The sequence below is a fragment of the Microtus pennsylvanicus genome, chromosome X (assembly GCF_037038515.1).
Source record: "Microtus pennsylvanicus isolate mMicPen1 chromosome X, mMicPen1.hap1, whole genome shotgun sequence".
In the NCBI taxonomy this organism is placed as follows: Eukaryota; Metazoa; Chordata; class Mammalia; order Rodentia; family Cricetidae; genus Microtus; species Microtus pennsylvanicus.
In genome coordinates, this window is record NC_134601.1 from 131,484,265 (window position 1) to 131,501,096 (window position 16,832).

The window sequence follows — 16,832 nt, forward strand, 5'->3', positions numbered from 1 at the left end:
TTCCCTTCTCTTAGTCTCTGGATCCATGTCTTTCACTGTCCTTGGAACCTCCTCTGGGAACTCTAATAAAATCTACCAAAGACTTCTGAGCTCTTTACCGACCTCACTCCTGGTTCACATCCTGCTCCAAATTTCCGTTTCCCTCTTGTGTCTGAAAGGTAAAACACGTCTCCAGCCAGCGGAACCCTGGGATCACGTTAGCACTGCCCACTTTCTTCTGTATGGTCCTGACCTTTGGTTCATGCCTCAATCCAAACACAACTTGGCAACATATGTGTGTAGCAGTCCTCAGGGATTGAAACATTTAATCCTTCAGGGAGACTCTTTTTAAAAAAAAAAACATTATTTATTTTTACTTTACGTGCATTGGTGTTTTGCCTGCATGTACGTATAAGGGAATCAGATCCACCGGAACTGGAGTTACAAACAGCTGTGAGAGGCTCCTTAAACCAGAAGTAAACAACCTCAAAGAGCTTCAGAAAGTCCCTGAAAGTGATCAGTTTCACTAGGCCCCTCCCTCCCAAGAGTAAACAACAAAGATTGCTGTGAGTCACACTCAGACAAACCTACCCCCTGCCAATAAGACTCTGAGACAAGGCCAGCTACCTTGAAGAAGCAGAGATCAGCTAAGCTACTTGGAAGAGGTTTTTAGACCAACTGAGTATCCTGGAAGGACACTTCCTGAGCATTTGATAAGCCTGCAGGCTCTGCAGTGTACTCCTGATTCCCCGGTTTTGTGAGCAGTCATCACCAATGCTGGACTGGAATATGTGGAAACAGCTGTGTCTTTGAGTCATTTCTGTTCCTGTAAGAAACCTGAATAAAACTCCTTGGTCACTAACTTGGACATTGGTGCTATCCGTACTTTGTCCTGTGGTGGGCTTTCTATCTGGGATGAGTAGAAAAGTGTTGTGACTCCCAGGAAAAGTCTTGGCACACACCAGCTCTCGCTTCACATGTCCAAACACAGATAAGTTCTGGTCTATGACCGCATCAACTGACCTTGCTTTATCTCATTGTGTTTTGTTTGGTTCTATGATTGACATTGTTCAGTGCGCCTAACCAGTTACCTCATTCTCAGAAATCTCCATTTCATCTTGTTTGTCCTGATGGAAAAGCTTAGGCAGAACGTAGAGTATGTGTTTCCTCTGCTGCAAAATCATCCCTGAGTGCTCAGCTTCTGTCCAAAGGATGAACAGAAAGCATTTCCATATTGGAGGATCTGTGATACTGTCCCAGCTTTGGGTTCCTAATGTGCGAAAGGCATTGCGAATGTCCCAGACCTGAGATCCTCCTGGGGTGTGTACAGCAATACTTGCAGTCTACTGCAGATTTGACTGGTCTGTGCACAGCTTGTTAATGACAATCAATACCCAGATCCTAAAGACAAATCTGCCAGAGTGCCTTATGGAGCACGATGTGCCCACTGACATCTACAGAATTCACTACATGAGTCACTCTTCTCCTGATAGAAAGCAATCTCACGGTAACCATGGTGACAGCTCTGCAGGGGCCAGCATTCTGGCTACTGCTCAGAACAATAGCATGCATGATTTCCTTAATACCCTCTCCTTATACTGTGTCGGGGATCAGCAGCAAGCCTGTTCCAGTAAGAATGGGGGAGCCACTGAAGCCAGAAGGAGCTTGGGGGTGTGATCAGCTGCCCCGCAGTATCTGAAGAGACACCTGTCCCTCAGCACTTGCTTCTCAGTCACAGAGGAGGCTTGTCACATGCTGCTCCCTCTAGCTGTCTGCCTCAGGCAGCTTCTCTGCTGCCACTGCTCCCTGGAATTGTGGGCCTTCCTCAGGTGTCTGTGTCTCATTCATCACCATCCTCCCTCCACATATGGCCAGCGGCAGGGCAGAGGCAAGGAGGGTGAACTAAATGTCAATACCGCGCTCTTGACAGCAGCAAGCACCTTCAAATATGGGTATGCCAGAGGACACAAAAGCAATGCTATCCCCAGAATCCAGAATGCTAACAGCTGAGACAGACGCTATTCCGTGTAAGGAGCGTTATGCAGTATTTGTGCTTTCTCCAAATCCAGAGTTGATGCCCAACTCACTGATGACATTACTCTAACAGCTTGTGGTGTGCAGGTGCTTGTCTTTGAACCCAGTTCTCCAGAGGCAGAGGCAAGTGGATCTCTGAATTGGAGGCCCACCTGATCTATGTAGTGATTTCCAGGTGGCCACCTAGCGCTCATAAATAGGATTCATGCCTTTATAAAGGTCATAAGTGAGAGGGAACCCACGTTCCTCCCTGTGTGTTCTGTCATGCAATGATACAGTAAGACTAACAGGAAAAAGCTAAAGGAGAACCTTCACTAGAACTTGACCATGCTTTACTCTGAGCCTGGACTCATACTTCCCCAAACTGTAGAATCAGCTTGTTGTTTCTAACCACCTGACCTGTGACATTGTTATAGTGGCCCAAGGGAAACTATGTGCTTTTGAGAAGAGGTGAGCTGCCTGGCTTTCCCAGGCTGGTCCTTTCAGCCAGCAGATCTGCTACTCACTTTGTAGCCTCTAGCAAGGCCTGCTGAGTCGGAGACATCCCGAGTCTATTCAGGTAACTTCTGGTCTCTTGTTAAAATGCTAGCAGTGCAGTACTCCACTGTGTAAATGGACCACGTTTTCCTTATCCACTCCTCTGTTGAGGGGCATCTAGGTTGTTTCCAGGTTCTGGCTATGACAAACAAAGCTGCTCTGAACATAGTTGAGCACATGTCCTCATGTCCTTGTGGCACAATTGAGCATCCTTTGGATATATACCGAAAAGTGGCATTACTGGGTCTTTAGGAAGGTTGTTTCCTAATTTTCTGAGAAATCACCGCATTGATATCCCAAGGGGTTGTACCAGCTTGCATTCCCACCAGCAATGCAGAAGTGTTCCCTATTCCCCACAACCTCTCCAGCATAAGTTATCATCAGTGTTTTTGATCTTGGCCATTCTTACAGGTATAAGATGAAATCTCAGAGATGTTTTGATTTGCATTTCTCTGATGAATAAGGATGTTGAGCATTTCCTTAAGTGTCTTTCAGCTATTTTAGATTCCTCTGTTGAGAGTTCTCTGTTTAGGTCTGTACTCCATTTTTTAATTGAATTATTTGTTCTTTTGATGACCAATTTCTTGAGTTCTTTGTATATTTTGGAGATCAGACCTCTGTCTGATGTGAGGTTAGTGAAGATCTTTTCCCATTCTGTAGGCTGTCATTTTGTCTTGTTGACCATGTCCTTTGCTTTACATAAGCTTTTCAGTTTCCGGAGGTCTCATTTATTAATTGTTTCTCTCAGTGTCTGTGCTGCTGGGGTTATATTTAGGAAGTGGTCTCCTGTGCCAATGCGTTCAAGTGTACTTCCCACTTTCTCTTCTATAAGGTTCAGTGTGGCTGGCCTTTATGTTGAGGTCTTTGATCCCTTTAGACTTGAGTTTAGTGCATGGTGATAGATATGGGTCTATTTTTAAATCTTCTACATGTTGATATCCAGTTATGCCAGCACCATTTGTTAAATATGCTTTCTTTTTTTCCATCTGATGTTTTTTTGCTTCTTTGTCAAAAATCAGGTGTTCGTAGGTGTGTGGATTGATATCCAGGTCAGTGGAGTACTACACAGAAGGAAAAAAATAATGACATCTTGAAATTTGCAAGCAAATGGATGGAGCTAGAAAATATCATATTGAGTAGACCCAGAAACACAATTATCATATGTACTCATAAATGGTTTTTAAATATAATGCATAGAAAACCAGCCTACATATCACAATCCCAGAGAGCCTAGACAACAATGAGGACCCTAAAAGAAGCATACATCGATCTAATGTACTTGGGAAGTAAAAAAAGACAAGATCTCCTGAATAAATTGGGAGCATGGGACCATGGGAGAGGGTTGAAGGGGAGGAGAGAGGCAGGGAGGGGAGCAGAGAAAAATGTACAGCTCAATAAAATCAATTTAAAAAAGAAAAAAAGAAAGCCAATAATCTCAAAAAAGAAAGAAAACATTACAATTCATAGCAGTAGAAAAATTATAATTTTGAAACAACAATGAAATAATTTATGTTGGGGGTCACCACAGCATGAGAAACTGTAGTAAAGGGTTGCAGCATTTGGAAGGTTGAGAACCCCTGCTCTAAATAAGTATTAGTTAGGTATCTTTAAAAAAAATAAAAACCTAGAAATGAAAAAAAAAATAAAATGCTAGCAATTTATTTTTGTTCTGGTACCATGGTGCACCGATCTGTCCCTGGCCTTTTTGTCTTTGATAATTGAGACTTCGTATTTATAGAGTAATAGGGCCCATTGCTCTTGGAATTAATGTGCGTGCTTTGCCGTTTGTAGTTCTCTAGCCCAGGTGGAATCATTTGAAACCTGACAGGTCGATGTATCAAGAAACAAAGGTGGTTTATTTGATGGGAAATGTGTGTTTCTTTCCAAAAAGTTCATATGAACTTGAGTCACCGTTATCTGAAAAGTGGGTGCAACACAAGCTTTCCATTGAAAATATAGACCCTCTTCCAGTGATAGAGGCAACAGGCTCTGTGGCTTGAGATAAGTTGAGTGGGATAAACTAGGCCACAGATAAAGGTCTCCATGGACTCTCTTAAGCATGCATGGCCTCTCTTCCCATCAGCATGCCATCTGCTGCGTGTGCTTGCCCTGTGAGGATTATAACTGCCTGACCTGGAGCACCTCTTCACCCCCAAGAAAGGGAAGTGGACCAGAGGCATTGCACCAGGGGACATAGGGGGATCCAGTGTTTACCATCAGACAAGAACATCCTGAAGAAGGGGTTTGCAAGAATGTTATTTGCTATGGCTGGAGTCTGAGCCATTCTCCAAAGGCACCTGTGGTAAAGGCTTAGTCTAGGCCTGTGGTACCACTGGAAGGTGACAGAATATGTAGGAGAAGGGACCTTTTAAGAGAAGATATGTCCTTGGGAAATTGGCTGTTGGTGGGGACAGAGAAGTACCTGCCTCTTCCACTCTTTTTGTTTCGTAATTGTCAGGAGAGAGCACCTTTGTTTCACTGTGTGCTCTCTGCCACAGTGTCGCCTGCCACAGTGCCACCACATGCTCCTAAACCAAGAGGCCAACTGACCATTGCCTAGAATTTCTGAAAGTAGGAGGTAGAACCAGTCTTCCTTGTAAGTTTCCTCCACCCTCAGGTATTTTAATACAGTGAAGGAAAGAACAAAACAGGGCTACGAATAACAGGTCCACGGGATATGGAAGACCTACCTCTGACAGGAGGAATCACTGGGTAAACAAGCTAAGGCACAAAGAGAGGCTGAAAAAGAATGGTACAAATTTTCAGCGTTATCCTCACTCCCAGCTCACATTTGTGTGAGAGACCCAGAAATATTTTGAGTAATAAGTAGAGTTATATGAATGGTTGAAATACACTTACAGTGCTCAGGAGTGGGGGGAAGATGTGCAAAGCAAGAAAACCAAAACACAGACTTGGAATTTGTCTCAGCAGACACACCACAATGCAGTTCATCTTGGCCCATCCTACACAGCTCAGGGATTAACCTATGCGGGGCAAGGAGGGAATGAAGAACTAACATACACACACACAGAAAAGCTGAGATCCTTGAGGGGTAGCTTGGGATCCCTCTGCTGGAGGGCACTGACTGCAACAGCAACCTGGAGGGACACTCAGCTCTAAATTGCAGAAACAGATTTACAGGGAAACAGGGAGTGTTTGTGCACTCACTAGGCGGTCTCTGTAAGGGAGTCCTCTCAGGCTACGGTTATCTTGGTGGAGGAAGCTGAGGTTGATACTTTCTGAACACAGTATCAACATTCGCACTCTGACCAGAGGAAGGTTTTGCCAATTATCATGGTTCTAAGGCATTTGGGTCCTTGACATGGCCGTGCTCATGTCAACAACACATTCACCCAGGGCTTCCTCCACTCACCGCACACCTTACCGGACAGTTCGGGCTATGCTGCAGGCATACACATTATTCCAACGCTGCCCAGAGGAAATACGAGCAGTTGGAAGCACTTCTTCAAGAGACTATATCTGGCATGGTCAAAAACTAACACACAGGAAAGGACACGGGGTTTAAGATATCCAGAACCAAAACTTTTTCCTTATTTCCAAGGGGCAAGGAGGATCCCATACTGAAGATGACTTTTCATCTTTATCCTAAGGCCCAGGGTCTGGTCCCTACCACTACCTAAACAAAGAAAAGGAAACGCTTAAAATGTGTTATTTCCTGGCATCTCCTAAGCATAGCCACCAGGTGGCAGCACAACTTTAGACATTGTGTATCCTAGCGCCCTCAGCCCTTTCCATCTTTAGTGAATCTCTCATGGACCAGGTTTGGGAAACCAGACTATCGACACAGGATATAACTACAGCTATGTGATGTCTTTGGAGGACTGTGGGGCGGGGGCCGGGCAGATAAGATCTTTGGCATCTACTCTAGGTCCCTAGGCCGGGAGTCTCTACAGAATCCCCATAGTTCCAGTAGAAGTCTGAAGTGAAGTCAGAGATGAATCTGTCCTGGGAGTCAAAGTCCTCTGAGGATGTGAAGCAGTGAGTGACCGTGGAGGAAGTAGCACCCCGCAGCTGAACTGCTTCAAGGACATTCACTCTACTTAGGATATGTGGGTGGCACAAGTGGCAGAAATCCAAAGCCTCCTCTAGTCTTGGAGTCATGGGATGTGAGATCTGGACAAGGTCTCATAGATCCAAGTCCAGTCTTTCTGCCGTGCGTGGTCCAAATACTCCCTTGAGAAGAGAATGACTGGTTCCCCTGGCTACTAGAAGTGCTGCCAAAAGCCAGCCCTTTGGAAATTTCCATTCACTGAAAAGAGCCGTTGTGTACAAGTTTGAATTCCCACAGCTTCGTGTCTTCAATGACTGTCATATTAGAAAGTATGCAAACCTTATCCCTGACTGCATTTCAGGAGGGCCATCTCAATTACAGAGTTGTTTTTGAGGTCACCTGGAGCCAGTACTGCGCTTTGTGCTAGCTAGTTTTGTGTCACTTCGACACAAGCTAATATCATTTTAGAAGAAAGAACATCAATTGAGAAAATTCCCCCATAATATTGCCTGTGAGGAAGCCTTTAGGGCATTTTCTTGATTTGATAATTGATTATAGGAGGGCCCAGCCTAACGTGGGTGGTTGTCATTCCTGGGCTGGAGTTCCTGGGTTCTATAAGAAAACAAGCTGACCAGGCTATGAGGAGCAAGTCAGTAAGCAGCATCCCCCAGGACCACTGTATCAGCTCCTGCCTCCAGGATCCTGCCCTGTTTGAGTTCCTGTCCTGACTGCCTTCAGTGACAGACAGCATATGGAAGTGTAAGGCAAATAAACCTTTTCTTCCCCAACATGCTTTTTGGTCACGATGTTTCACCACAGCAATAGAAATCCCAATTGAGACAGGGTTGTTTTGCATCTTCTATCTGTCCTGCATCTTTCCTTCTCTCACAAGTCTTGATAGAGGGAGCACTCCCAATAGATAAGTTCTGGTTCAGAGTCAGCTGGGAAAGCTAATGTCATCGTTGTTTTACTTGCGGATAATTGTGGGGAGTGGGGCAAGTCATGAATACATGAAGTCCTGAGTGAGTTTGAGCTGTTGACATGGGTATGCCATGTCAAGCATTCCATAGCCCCAGGCTCAGAGGGATGGCACAAACTTCCTAGGAGGACCAGGACCAAATGCAAGTATTGACAATGTGTGCTGAAAATGTTCATAATAGCTTCCTCCCTTGGGTATTTATGGCCCGAAGACTGCCTCCCCAACCTACCCCCTGGATATTTGTGGCATGAAGTCTGCTTCCCTACGGAGACTGCTCCTGCAGAGATTAGCTACACCTGTCCCCTTGATCCAACGGTATAATAGGAACCCAGCCTCTTTCTTTATCGGTCTGTAATAACCCTGCTTCCTTGTCCAGATGTATGCAATAACCCTGCCTCCCTGTTCAACTCTATATAATAAACACACTGAACTTCCAGGGTGCTTGGGTTTCTCCCGCTGAGAGCACACAGCCCAATCCCAGATTCCTGTCCTTGTATCTATTTGTCTGTCTTTTCTTCATTCGCTGAATGCCTCAGTCAAGTCTGTCCTTGGAACCATGCTGGATGCTGTGGATAAGGCTATTTGGAGTCTCAGATTTTAAGTGAAAATATATATATAATTCTAAATACAGCAGTACCCAACGTCACACTGTGCATTAAATGAACAAGCCCTTCTTAGGCAGACATGTTTTTGTCTTCTTCCTTACTATCTCACTAGGGCCCCTATGTTAGGTCCCATAAGCATGCATTCACTAATCAAAGAAATGAGCACTCACTCTTGGGTGGCAGATATAAGCAGAAATTCCCTTAGATGTCTCACAAGAGGCTACTGAGGTTAAGACATGGTCCTCTGCAAGGAATCATGAAGTTGGTCTGGTCTAGCTGTGTTTTTTCAGATTAGAATCCATAGCTTCTGGGGTATTGTGAGCCTTTCACTTCTTGAGAAACTGAGGTAATCCCTCAGTCATTGAAGCATTCCGGCCACCTGTGTGTATCTGTGCTCCCTAGACCTCAGCAAAGCATGTAGAAGCTTGACTGCATAACTAGTCTTAGACATTAGTCTTGAGCACCCATCTAGCTTGCAACTGCTATTATATCCTGGCAACCATCATTATATTCTGTTTGGGTAAATGTATAAAATGTCTGATTGCTTAAAATAAACTTGTCTTAGCCTCAGTCTTGCTGAGAACCCCTCCCACCCAGCCTGGTTTTCATTGCCACCAACTATATCAGGAGATCCTGGTTTGGCAAATAAGCATTGGCACTTACAATCCTTTGATTGCTGTGACTAGGAGTTTTCAGCATGAAATCCCATAGTTGTTTTCAGAGAAAAGACTTCCAAATCATCACTGAGAATGACAGGAAGACTTGGAGCATTATAAGCAAACCTGCTAACTACTGAGCCCAGAATCTGTATTGATTTCTTAAGGCTTAAACTGAGAATAGACACCCAAATTACCTTTCGGGATCTGGGATAAAAGAATGCAAGGATTAGACAGACTTAACATCAGTGACTTTTCTAGCGATGATGAAAACACCATGTAAAAGAGTGACATAGAAGAAAGAGTTTATTTTGGCTTATGGTTCCAACTCTTTGGAGTCTATGATGGAGGAACAACAGGAACAGCAGGCAGCTGGAGCAGTAAACTGAGAGATTATATCTTCAATTGCAAGCACAAAACAGAACAACAACAAAAAGTGGGGTGAGGCTATGGACTCTGAACTCTTCTATGATTTAGTTCCTCCATCAAAGCTGTAACCTCCCCCCAGAGCCTCCGCCAACAGTGCCACCAACTGGGAAACAAGTACTCAAAAGCAAAAACCTATAGGAGACATTTCTCTTTCAAATTACTGCAGGCACTGTTGCTGCTGCTGAGACCTTGAAACAAAGCTGGCAGCAATTAGTCCTAATTACACTCCTTCCTCAAAAGCCCTATTGACGATAACTGGAAAATGCCTATTTTTTGTACACTGACTTCTAAACATGTCAAATTAGAATCTATGAGAATTTGATTCAATCTGAATTTAATAACACATTTTCTAAAATTTGAGAATCACTGGTTTGTGATTTCAATAGCATAATATAGAATCTTGTAGGGTTTTTTCTCTTTGCTCTTTGGATTAGCTCCCAAATAAATACACAAGAGGCTTATTCTTACTTATGAATGCCTACTTAGCTTGGCTTGTTTCTAGCAAGCTTTTCTAACTAAAATTAACCCATTTCTCTTCTATATTTTGCCTCTGGGCTCTTTACCTTTATGTATTCTATATGTCTTTCTTCCCTTCTTATTCTGTGACTAGCTGTGTGGCTGGGTGGCTGGCCCCAGGCATCCTCCTCTACTTCTTTCTCCTTTGCTCACTCCTCCTCTTCTCTTGAGCCTAGGTTTCTCCTCCTATTTATTCTCTCTGCCTGGCAGTCCTGCCTATTCCTTTCCTGTCTAGCTATTGGCCATTCATCTCTTTATTAGGCCAAATAACATGGTTTTACAGAGTTAAACAAATGCAGTATAAAAGAATCTTTGCATCATTAAATATTTCATAAAATAAACAAATATAACACGTCTTAAACTAATATCCCACAATGAATCCTTCTAATAAAAATCTTGAATAATTTTATTTTTACTAAAGTCAAACAGATTTGGACAGGGATTGCATACAAATTTATCATTGCCTGTGTGTCAGTAACGCACGTATTGAGATTATAATGCAGAAATTATTGCTTCCTAGAACTTTGCAATTCAATTAACCTCTCCTCACCCACTTTTTCTATATCTCTTTTGTAGCAGTATTTTAATAACAATGACTAAGCTTTCTTGTTCTAGGAAAATACAGAAGTTATACTGTTGGACATTCTATGTGCAGTCCACTGGTTTCATTGTTCAAGTGATCTACATTTTGTTCTTAAATTTCAACATTAAGACTTTGGATGAGATGTTAATCTTTTTAGGTAGTACAAAAAGCCAAGCAAACTTGGGGACATTTAAAAATTGAAGTGATATTATCTTGGTGCCACTATCAAAAGCAAATTTATCCAAATCTGTCATTGAATTGAAGCTGTCTTTGTCTGTTCAAGGTTTATCTTAACCCTGTATATTGCTTAAAGTCAAATATGTGCTTCTTGATGAGCATCCTTCTTATGGTATTGCTGATCATTAAACTCAGGGATGTTCACAACCATGTCTAGAATAGATGTTGTACTCTTTGAAGGACAGACAGTCTCAGGAGAGCTTGTCCTTTTCTCCTTCCTATGTAGATTCATGTATGTGTCTCTTAGGGTACTCTTGTTGTCTAGATTCTCTGGGGTTGTGGACCCTAGGCTGGTTTCTCTTTGCTTCATGTCCAAAAGTCACTTATGAGTGAGTACATACCATGTTTACCTATGTGGGTTTGGGTTACCTCACTCAGTACGGTTTGTTCTAGATCCACCCATTTGCCTGCAGATTTTAAGATGTCATTGTTCTTTACTCCTGAGTAGTACTCAATTGTGTAAATGTACCACATTTTCCTTATCCATTCTTTGGTTGAGGGGCATCTAGGTTGTGTCCAGATTCTGGCTATTATGAATAATACTGCTTGTGGTATGATTGAACATCCTTCGGGTATATACCAAAAAGTGGTATTGCTGGGTCTTGAGGTAGATTGTTTCCTAATTTTCTGAGGAAAGTACCATACTGATTTCCAAAGGGGCTGTACAAGTTTGCACCCCCATCAGCATTAGAGGAGTGTTCCCCTTACCCTACAACATCTCCAGCATAAGTTGTCATCAGTGTTTTTGATCTTGGCCATTCTTACAGGTATAACTGGGTATCAACATGTAGAAGAATGAAAATAGATTCATATCTATCACCATGCACAAAACTCAAGTACAAATGGATCAAAGACTTCAACGTAAAACCAACCACGCTGAACCTCATAGACGAGAAAGTACACTTGAACACACTGGCATAGGAGACCACTTCCTAAATATCACCCCAGTAGCATAGATACTGAGAACAACAATAAAATCTTGATGAAGGTCTTCCTGCCAATCTTTTATCTCAAGACATTTGCCTAGGCCCATCTTAATAAATCTTTCAGTTCTTTTCACTATTAGTGTGAGAGAGAATACTTAAGCAGACCTTACTTGGACTGACTTGATTTTAATAGAATTTTAGAAGGGGCAGGTAAGTTTGATGGCTGAAGCTGATGCCAGCAGAGGAGCAGTAGTGTTCATGGCAGGAACTCAAATGGAACACAGGAATGACCACCATGCTAGCTTCTTTCTTTGTGGAAATTCAACAGTTGCATGGAACTCTCCCCCATAGAAATCCATCCATGATTCCATAGTGGAAGTCATCAGGGGTCATGGAATTAACCTTAAACCCTTTTCACCTTTCATGTTTGGTGTGGAAATTTATGAGAGCAAACCTGTCTCACAGGGCAAAGTATTAGTGCTTTTTTCTATTAAGGTTATTGAGAGAAAGTAATGTTGGCTCCATAGCTGATCGTCCACACCTACCAGTAGAGAAATGAGATTGATTAAGGTTTACCTTTCGCTCACTCATGAATATGATTTAGTGAGGTTATCCTCTTCATAGATATCTGTATGGCTCAAGCCATGTTTATTTTATTGGCAGTTTTATCCAACACCAACACTAGAGCTGGATGCACAAGGACTCAGTCTAGCCTTTACTCACTATGTTCTCAAACAGAGTCAGTTTTTCTATATCCACACAGAATTGGGTTCAAATCACATGCGATTTGGGAAGTGGGTACTCAAAAAAATTGTTCCTTTGTGATACAAAACAGAATTAAGGAATTTTAATTTCAAAAACTAATTCCAATTCTGATGCCATTCTCCATAGTTCCAAGGTCCTTAGAGAAAGACACTTAACTCTGTAATTTTTTTTGTCAATTAGTTTCTATACTGTATTATTGGTTAAAGCACACTGAGATCCAGGAGTCATTTAGAGCAGGTCTCAGTTCTCCAGGCCTGCTTGGGAGCTATCTGAAGTCCAGAGTACCTCAGTAACAAACACATTTATAACAATCTCCAGGCTTCCACAATTCAATTGGATGCCCATCTCACACATTTTAAGACTTTCAGGATATTGCCTCTGTATGCTTTTATTCATCCATTTATTTATTTATTTTGCTGTAAAGCTAACATTAAAAACCTTTTCATCATTTCTGTATGAGGAATATACTCTGCTATCTAGCTGCACATTGACATATCCTACCTAATTATTATACAAGAATAATTTCAGGGATTAGGGTAAAACTTGGTGGTAAACTGCTTGTCTGGTATTTCCAAGGAATCCTAGAACTAGAAATCATCGCCACCACTACCACCAGCACTCTCCTCCTCTTTGGGGAACAATGACTAGGAATGGAAAGGGAAATATAAATTAATATTTTGCTGCTTAATATGGCTCAGCAACTCCCAATTCATTTATTATTTCATCTAAAAAATTCTCAACAACTCTGAGACAATGTGATCTTCAGTTTTAAAGAGATAAGAATATGGCTTAACAACAATGAGTAATCTTCCCTAGGTCATAGAACCAAGATATAACAAAAAAAATCTTGCTTTAATCAGGATACAGTTGTATTCATGGAATAAACATGTCAACATATTGTTGTACATCATATGGGCCTGATAAATACTGGATTTTCCACAATTCTGTCTTCTGAAAGTTCAAAAGTTCAATTAAAAGTTCAGGACTTGGTCCTTTCCAGCTTGGGCCCGGCAGAATGGCTCCCACAAAGAAGGGTGGCGAGAAGAAGAAGGGCCGTTCTGCCATCAACGAGGTGGTGACCCGAGAATACACCATCAACATTCACAAGCGCATCCATGGCGTGGGCTTTAAGAAGCGTGCTCCTAGGGCACTTAAAGAAATCTGGAAATTTGCCATGAAGGAGATGGGGACTCCAGATGTGCGGATTGATACCAGGCTCAATAAAGCCATCTGGGCCACAGGAATAAGGAATGTTCCATATCGTATCCGGGTACGTTTGTCCAGAAAACGTAATGAGGATGAGGACTCACCAAACAAACTCTACACATTGGTAACTTACGTGCCTGTTACCACATTCAAAAATCTACAGACAGTCAATGTGGATGAGAACTAACCTACTGAATCTCAAATAAAGTTGGAGAACAGCAAAAAAAAAAAAAAAAGTTCAGGACTTATGTACCCCAAGCTACAAAACTATTGAGAGACAAAATAAGGAATAAGTCCTAAAATATATGCACATATGCAAATGAGTTTAAATTGAAATTCAATATAATGAGAACATAATATCCCAACTAGGCATCATATGCTGTCAAATAAAACTGCCTGTATTTGGAATGGGTTACATCTTTTCAAATCACTGACCAAAGGGGCCCCAGAGACCCCTCAATCACAAACATTAAAGACTATCGCCAGTGCTATTCATAATCTTTCACAATCTGACTGTAAGGCCCTGTTGATGAAGACATCATGTACTTATGTCATCAAACACGGAGAAATCTAGCTGGTACTCAGCTGGAAGCTTCACCTCTCCTTGCTCAGGTTAAAAGTGGTAGAAGGTACTACGCACCTTAATGGAGGGGAAATATTCATTAGTCTCACCCAACAAACCTATGACATACCTACAACAGTGACCTGCCTACAAATATGCCTACTGGTGCAATGGTGGTATGAAAGTTATAGGAGTAGCCAACCACTTTTTGATTGGTTTTAAGGCCTCGCTCATGAGATGGAACCTATACATAAGGCTGTTAATGAGGCCAAGAACCTGAACATGTTATGAGCCCTAGGGAAAAACCTATTGCTATTATTCTGCTAAGTTGACATATCCGTGAATGACCCCCTACTAACATATTGCTGTAGATTAGTGCCTCACTCAACCCTCATCAGAGAAGCTATTTTCTGCACAAGGTGATAATTAACACAAAGACCCAGAAGTGCACAGTATGAAGAGAGTGAGAGACTTTGGGGTGCTTGGCCCTAAATGGTATGTTTATAGCACACCCCCTTCTCTCAAGGTCCAGAGGTGAGAGATAACTTCAAGGAAACAGTGTTTTCCAGATATAATAAGATCTATGCATGTATGAGCTCCCAGAGACTACATAAATAAGCCAGCATCAATAAGATTGCCATGAGCTCAAGTTTGACAAAACCCTAGCACAGGGGAGGGCAACTGGGCACAAAGTCCCAGACATAACCAAGAAGCTATTTGCAATTAGTACCTTCTGGGAGAGGGAAAAAACAGTTTTCTTCAGTGGAATGACACTAAGTATATCAACCACACTCCAGGGTAAGCCTCGTGCTCATGAGTAGCTCGTCAACACAAATAGTACTCCATGTTTGTTTGTTTTCTTAAAGAGAAATTACATAAATACATAAATTTGGGTGGGCAGGAAAGTGGAAGGGGATCTGAGAGGAGTTGGGAAAGGAGAAAGAATATGATTAAAATATACTATATAAAATTCTCAAAGAAAAAATAAAAATACTTTATTTAAATTTATTTATTTATTTTACATACCCACTGCAGTTTTCCCTTCCTCCTCTCTTCCCATTCCCTCCCCCACCTCCCTCCAAACCCCCTAATCCACTCCCTCTCTGTTTCTGTTCAGAAAGGGGCAGACCTCCCATGGGTATCAACAAAGCATGGCATATCTATTTGTCCTAAGACTAAGCACCTCTCCTTGTATTAAGCCTGGACAAAGTATGAGGAATAGGTTCCCAAAGCCATCCAAAGTGTTAAGGGCAGCCCCTGTTCTTGCTGTTAGGAGTCACAAAAGTAAACCAAACTATACAAGTGTCACATGTTTGTAGAGGGCATAGGTCAGTCCCTGGTGTCCAGACTCTATGAGCTCCTATGAACCCAGGTTAGTTGTTTCTATGGGTTTCCTTGTGATGTCCTTTATCCTTCTGGCGCTTACAAGACTTCCTCCCTCTCTTCAGCAGGATTCCCTGAGCTTGGCCTAATGTTTGACTGTGGGTCTCTGCATCTGTTTCCATCAGTTACTGGATGAAGCCTCTCTGATGACAATTGGGGTAGGCACCAATCTATAGGTATAGCAGAATATTGTTAGGCATCATTAAATTGGCCTTTTTTCTCCATCTGTGTTTGGCTCTATCCTGGGTCTCTGTGCCGTGCAGCAGCCTCTGGGTCCTAGCATTCCATGCAGTGTCAGTGGTGGGCTCACTCTGATGCCATGGGTCTCAGGCTGCACCAGTCATTGGTTAGCCACTCCCACAACCTCTGCACCACCTTTATCCCAGCACATTCCATAGGCAGGGCAGATTGTAGATCAAAAGTTATATAGATGGTTGGTGTCCCAATCCCACCACTGAAAGTCTTGCCTGGTCACAGGAGATGTCCAGTTCAGACTACGTATCTACTGTTGCTAGGAGTCTTAGCTGGGGTCACCCTTGTGGATTTTGTAGGACTTTCCCTTGCACCGGCTTTCTATCTGGTGCTGAATTGGACCCCCTTTCTAGTCATCTGTTTTCACTCCTCTCCCCTTCCATCCACCTCCCAACCTGATCCCCTGTAGTAATAAGGGCAGCGGGGCTGCGTCCCCAGCACCCCGGCTGCCTGCTCGGCTAGCTTTACCCGAAATAACAACACACAAACTGTATTCATTTAATCACTGCTTGGCCCATTAGCTCTAGCCCTTACTGGCTAATTATGATATCCCAATCAACCCATTTCTAATAAACTATAGCACCGGTCTTACCGGGACGATTCTAGCCTAAGTCCATCCTGGTCGGAGCTTCATGCATGCATCTTCCCTGGAGCGGGGAGCATGGCATCTCTCTGAGGCGTCTGCTCCCGAGAGGAGAGCTGTCGAGTCTGACCTCACTTCCTCTTCCTCCCAGCGTTCTGTTCTGTTTACTCCTCCCACCTATCTTCTAACCAATGAGGACCAAGCAGTTTCTTTTTATTTAACCAATGACCTTCCTCCATCAATCCCCCATGTTCCCATCCCCACCGACCCCAAGTTCACCCACAAGATCTCTTCTATTCCCCCTTCGCAGGGCCTTCCTTGCTACCCAGCCTCTCTGACCTGTAGATTATAGAATGGCTATATTTTACTTTACACCTAATATCCACAAATAAAAACATTTTAAAAAGAGAATTTGACTTGGTGAAAAAATGTAAAGTTGTTTAGAAGTTAGTACTCTCCAACGTGATTTAAGGTTTAAACAGAACTGGTATAAAAGCACTAACTCCTTTCTTTGCAGAAATTAACAAGGGGATCATTAAATTATAAGAAAATTCAAGGGACCCAGCACATCTAAAATAAAGTTGATCA

The 16,832-nt window shown here is 42.6% G+C and overlaps 1 protein-coding gene across 1 annotated transcript; it reads left to right on the top strand.

Annotated features, from left to right (window-relative positions):
* The first annotated feature begins 13,252 nt into the window (after nt 1-13,252).
* On the top strand, nt 13,253-13,689 carry LOC142840767 (large ribosomal subunit protein eL31-like). Its single transcript, XM_075957354.1, has one exon. It carries the CDS (start codon nt 13,274-13,276, stop codon nt 13,649-13,651), a length of 378 nt encoding a protein of 125 aa, XP_075813469.1. The 5' UTR covers nt 13,253-13,273; the 3' UTR covers nt 13,652-13,689.
* Nucleotides 13,690-16,832: the final 3,143 nt, after the last annotated feature.

Coding starts and splice junctions, on each gene's coding strand:
- LOC142840767 (XM_075957354.1), top strand. CDS start 13,274: ATGGCTCCCACAAAGAAGGGTGGCGAGAAGAAGAAGGGCCGTTCTGCC.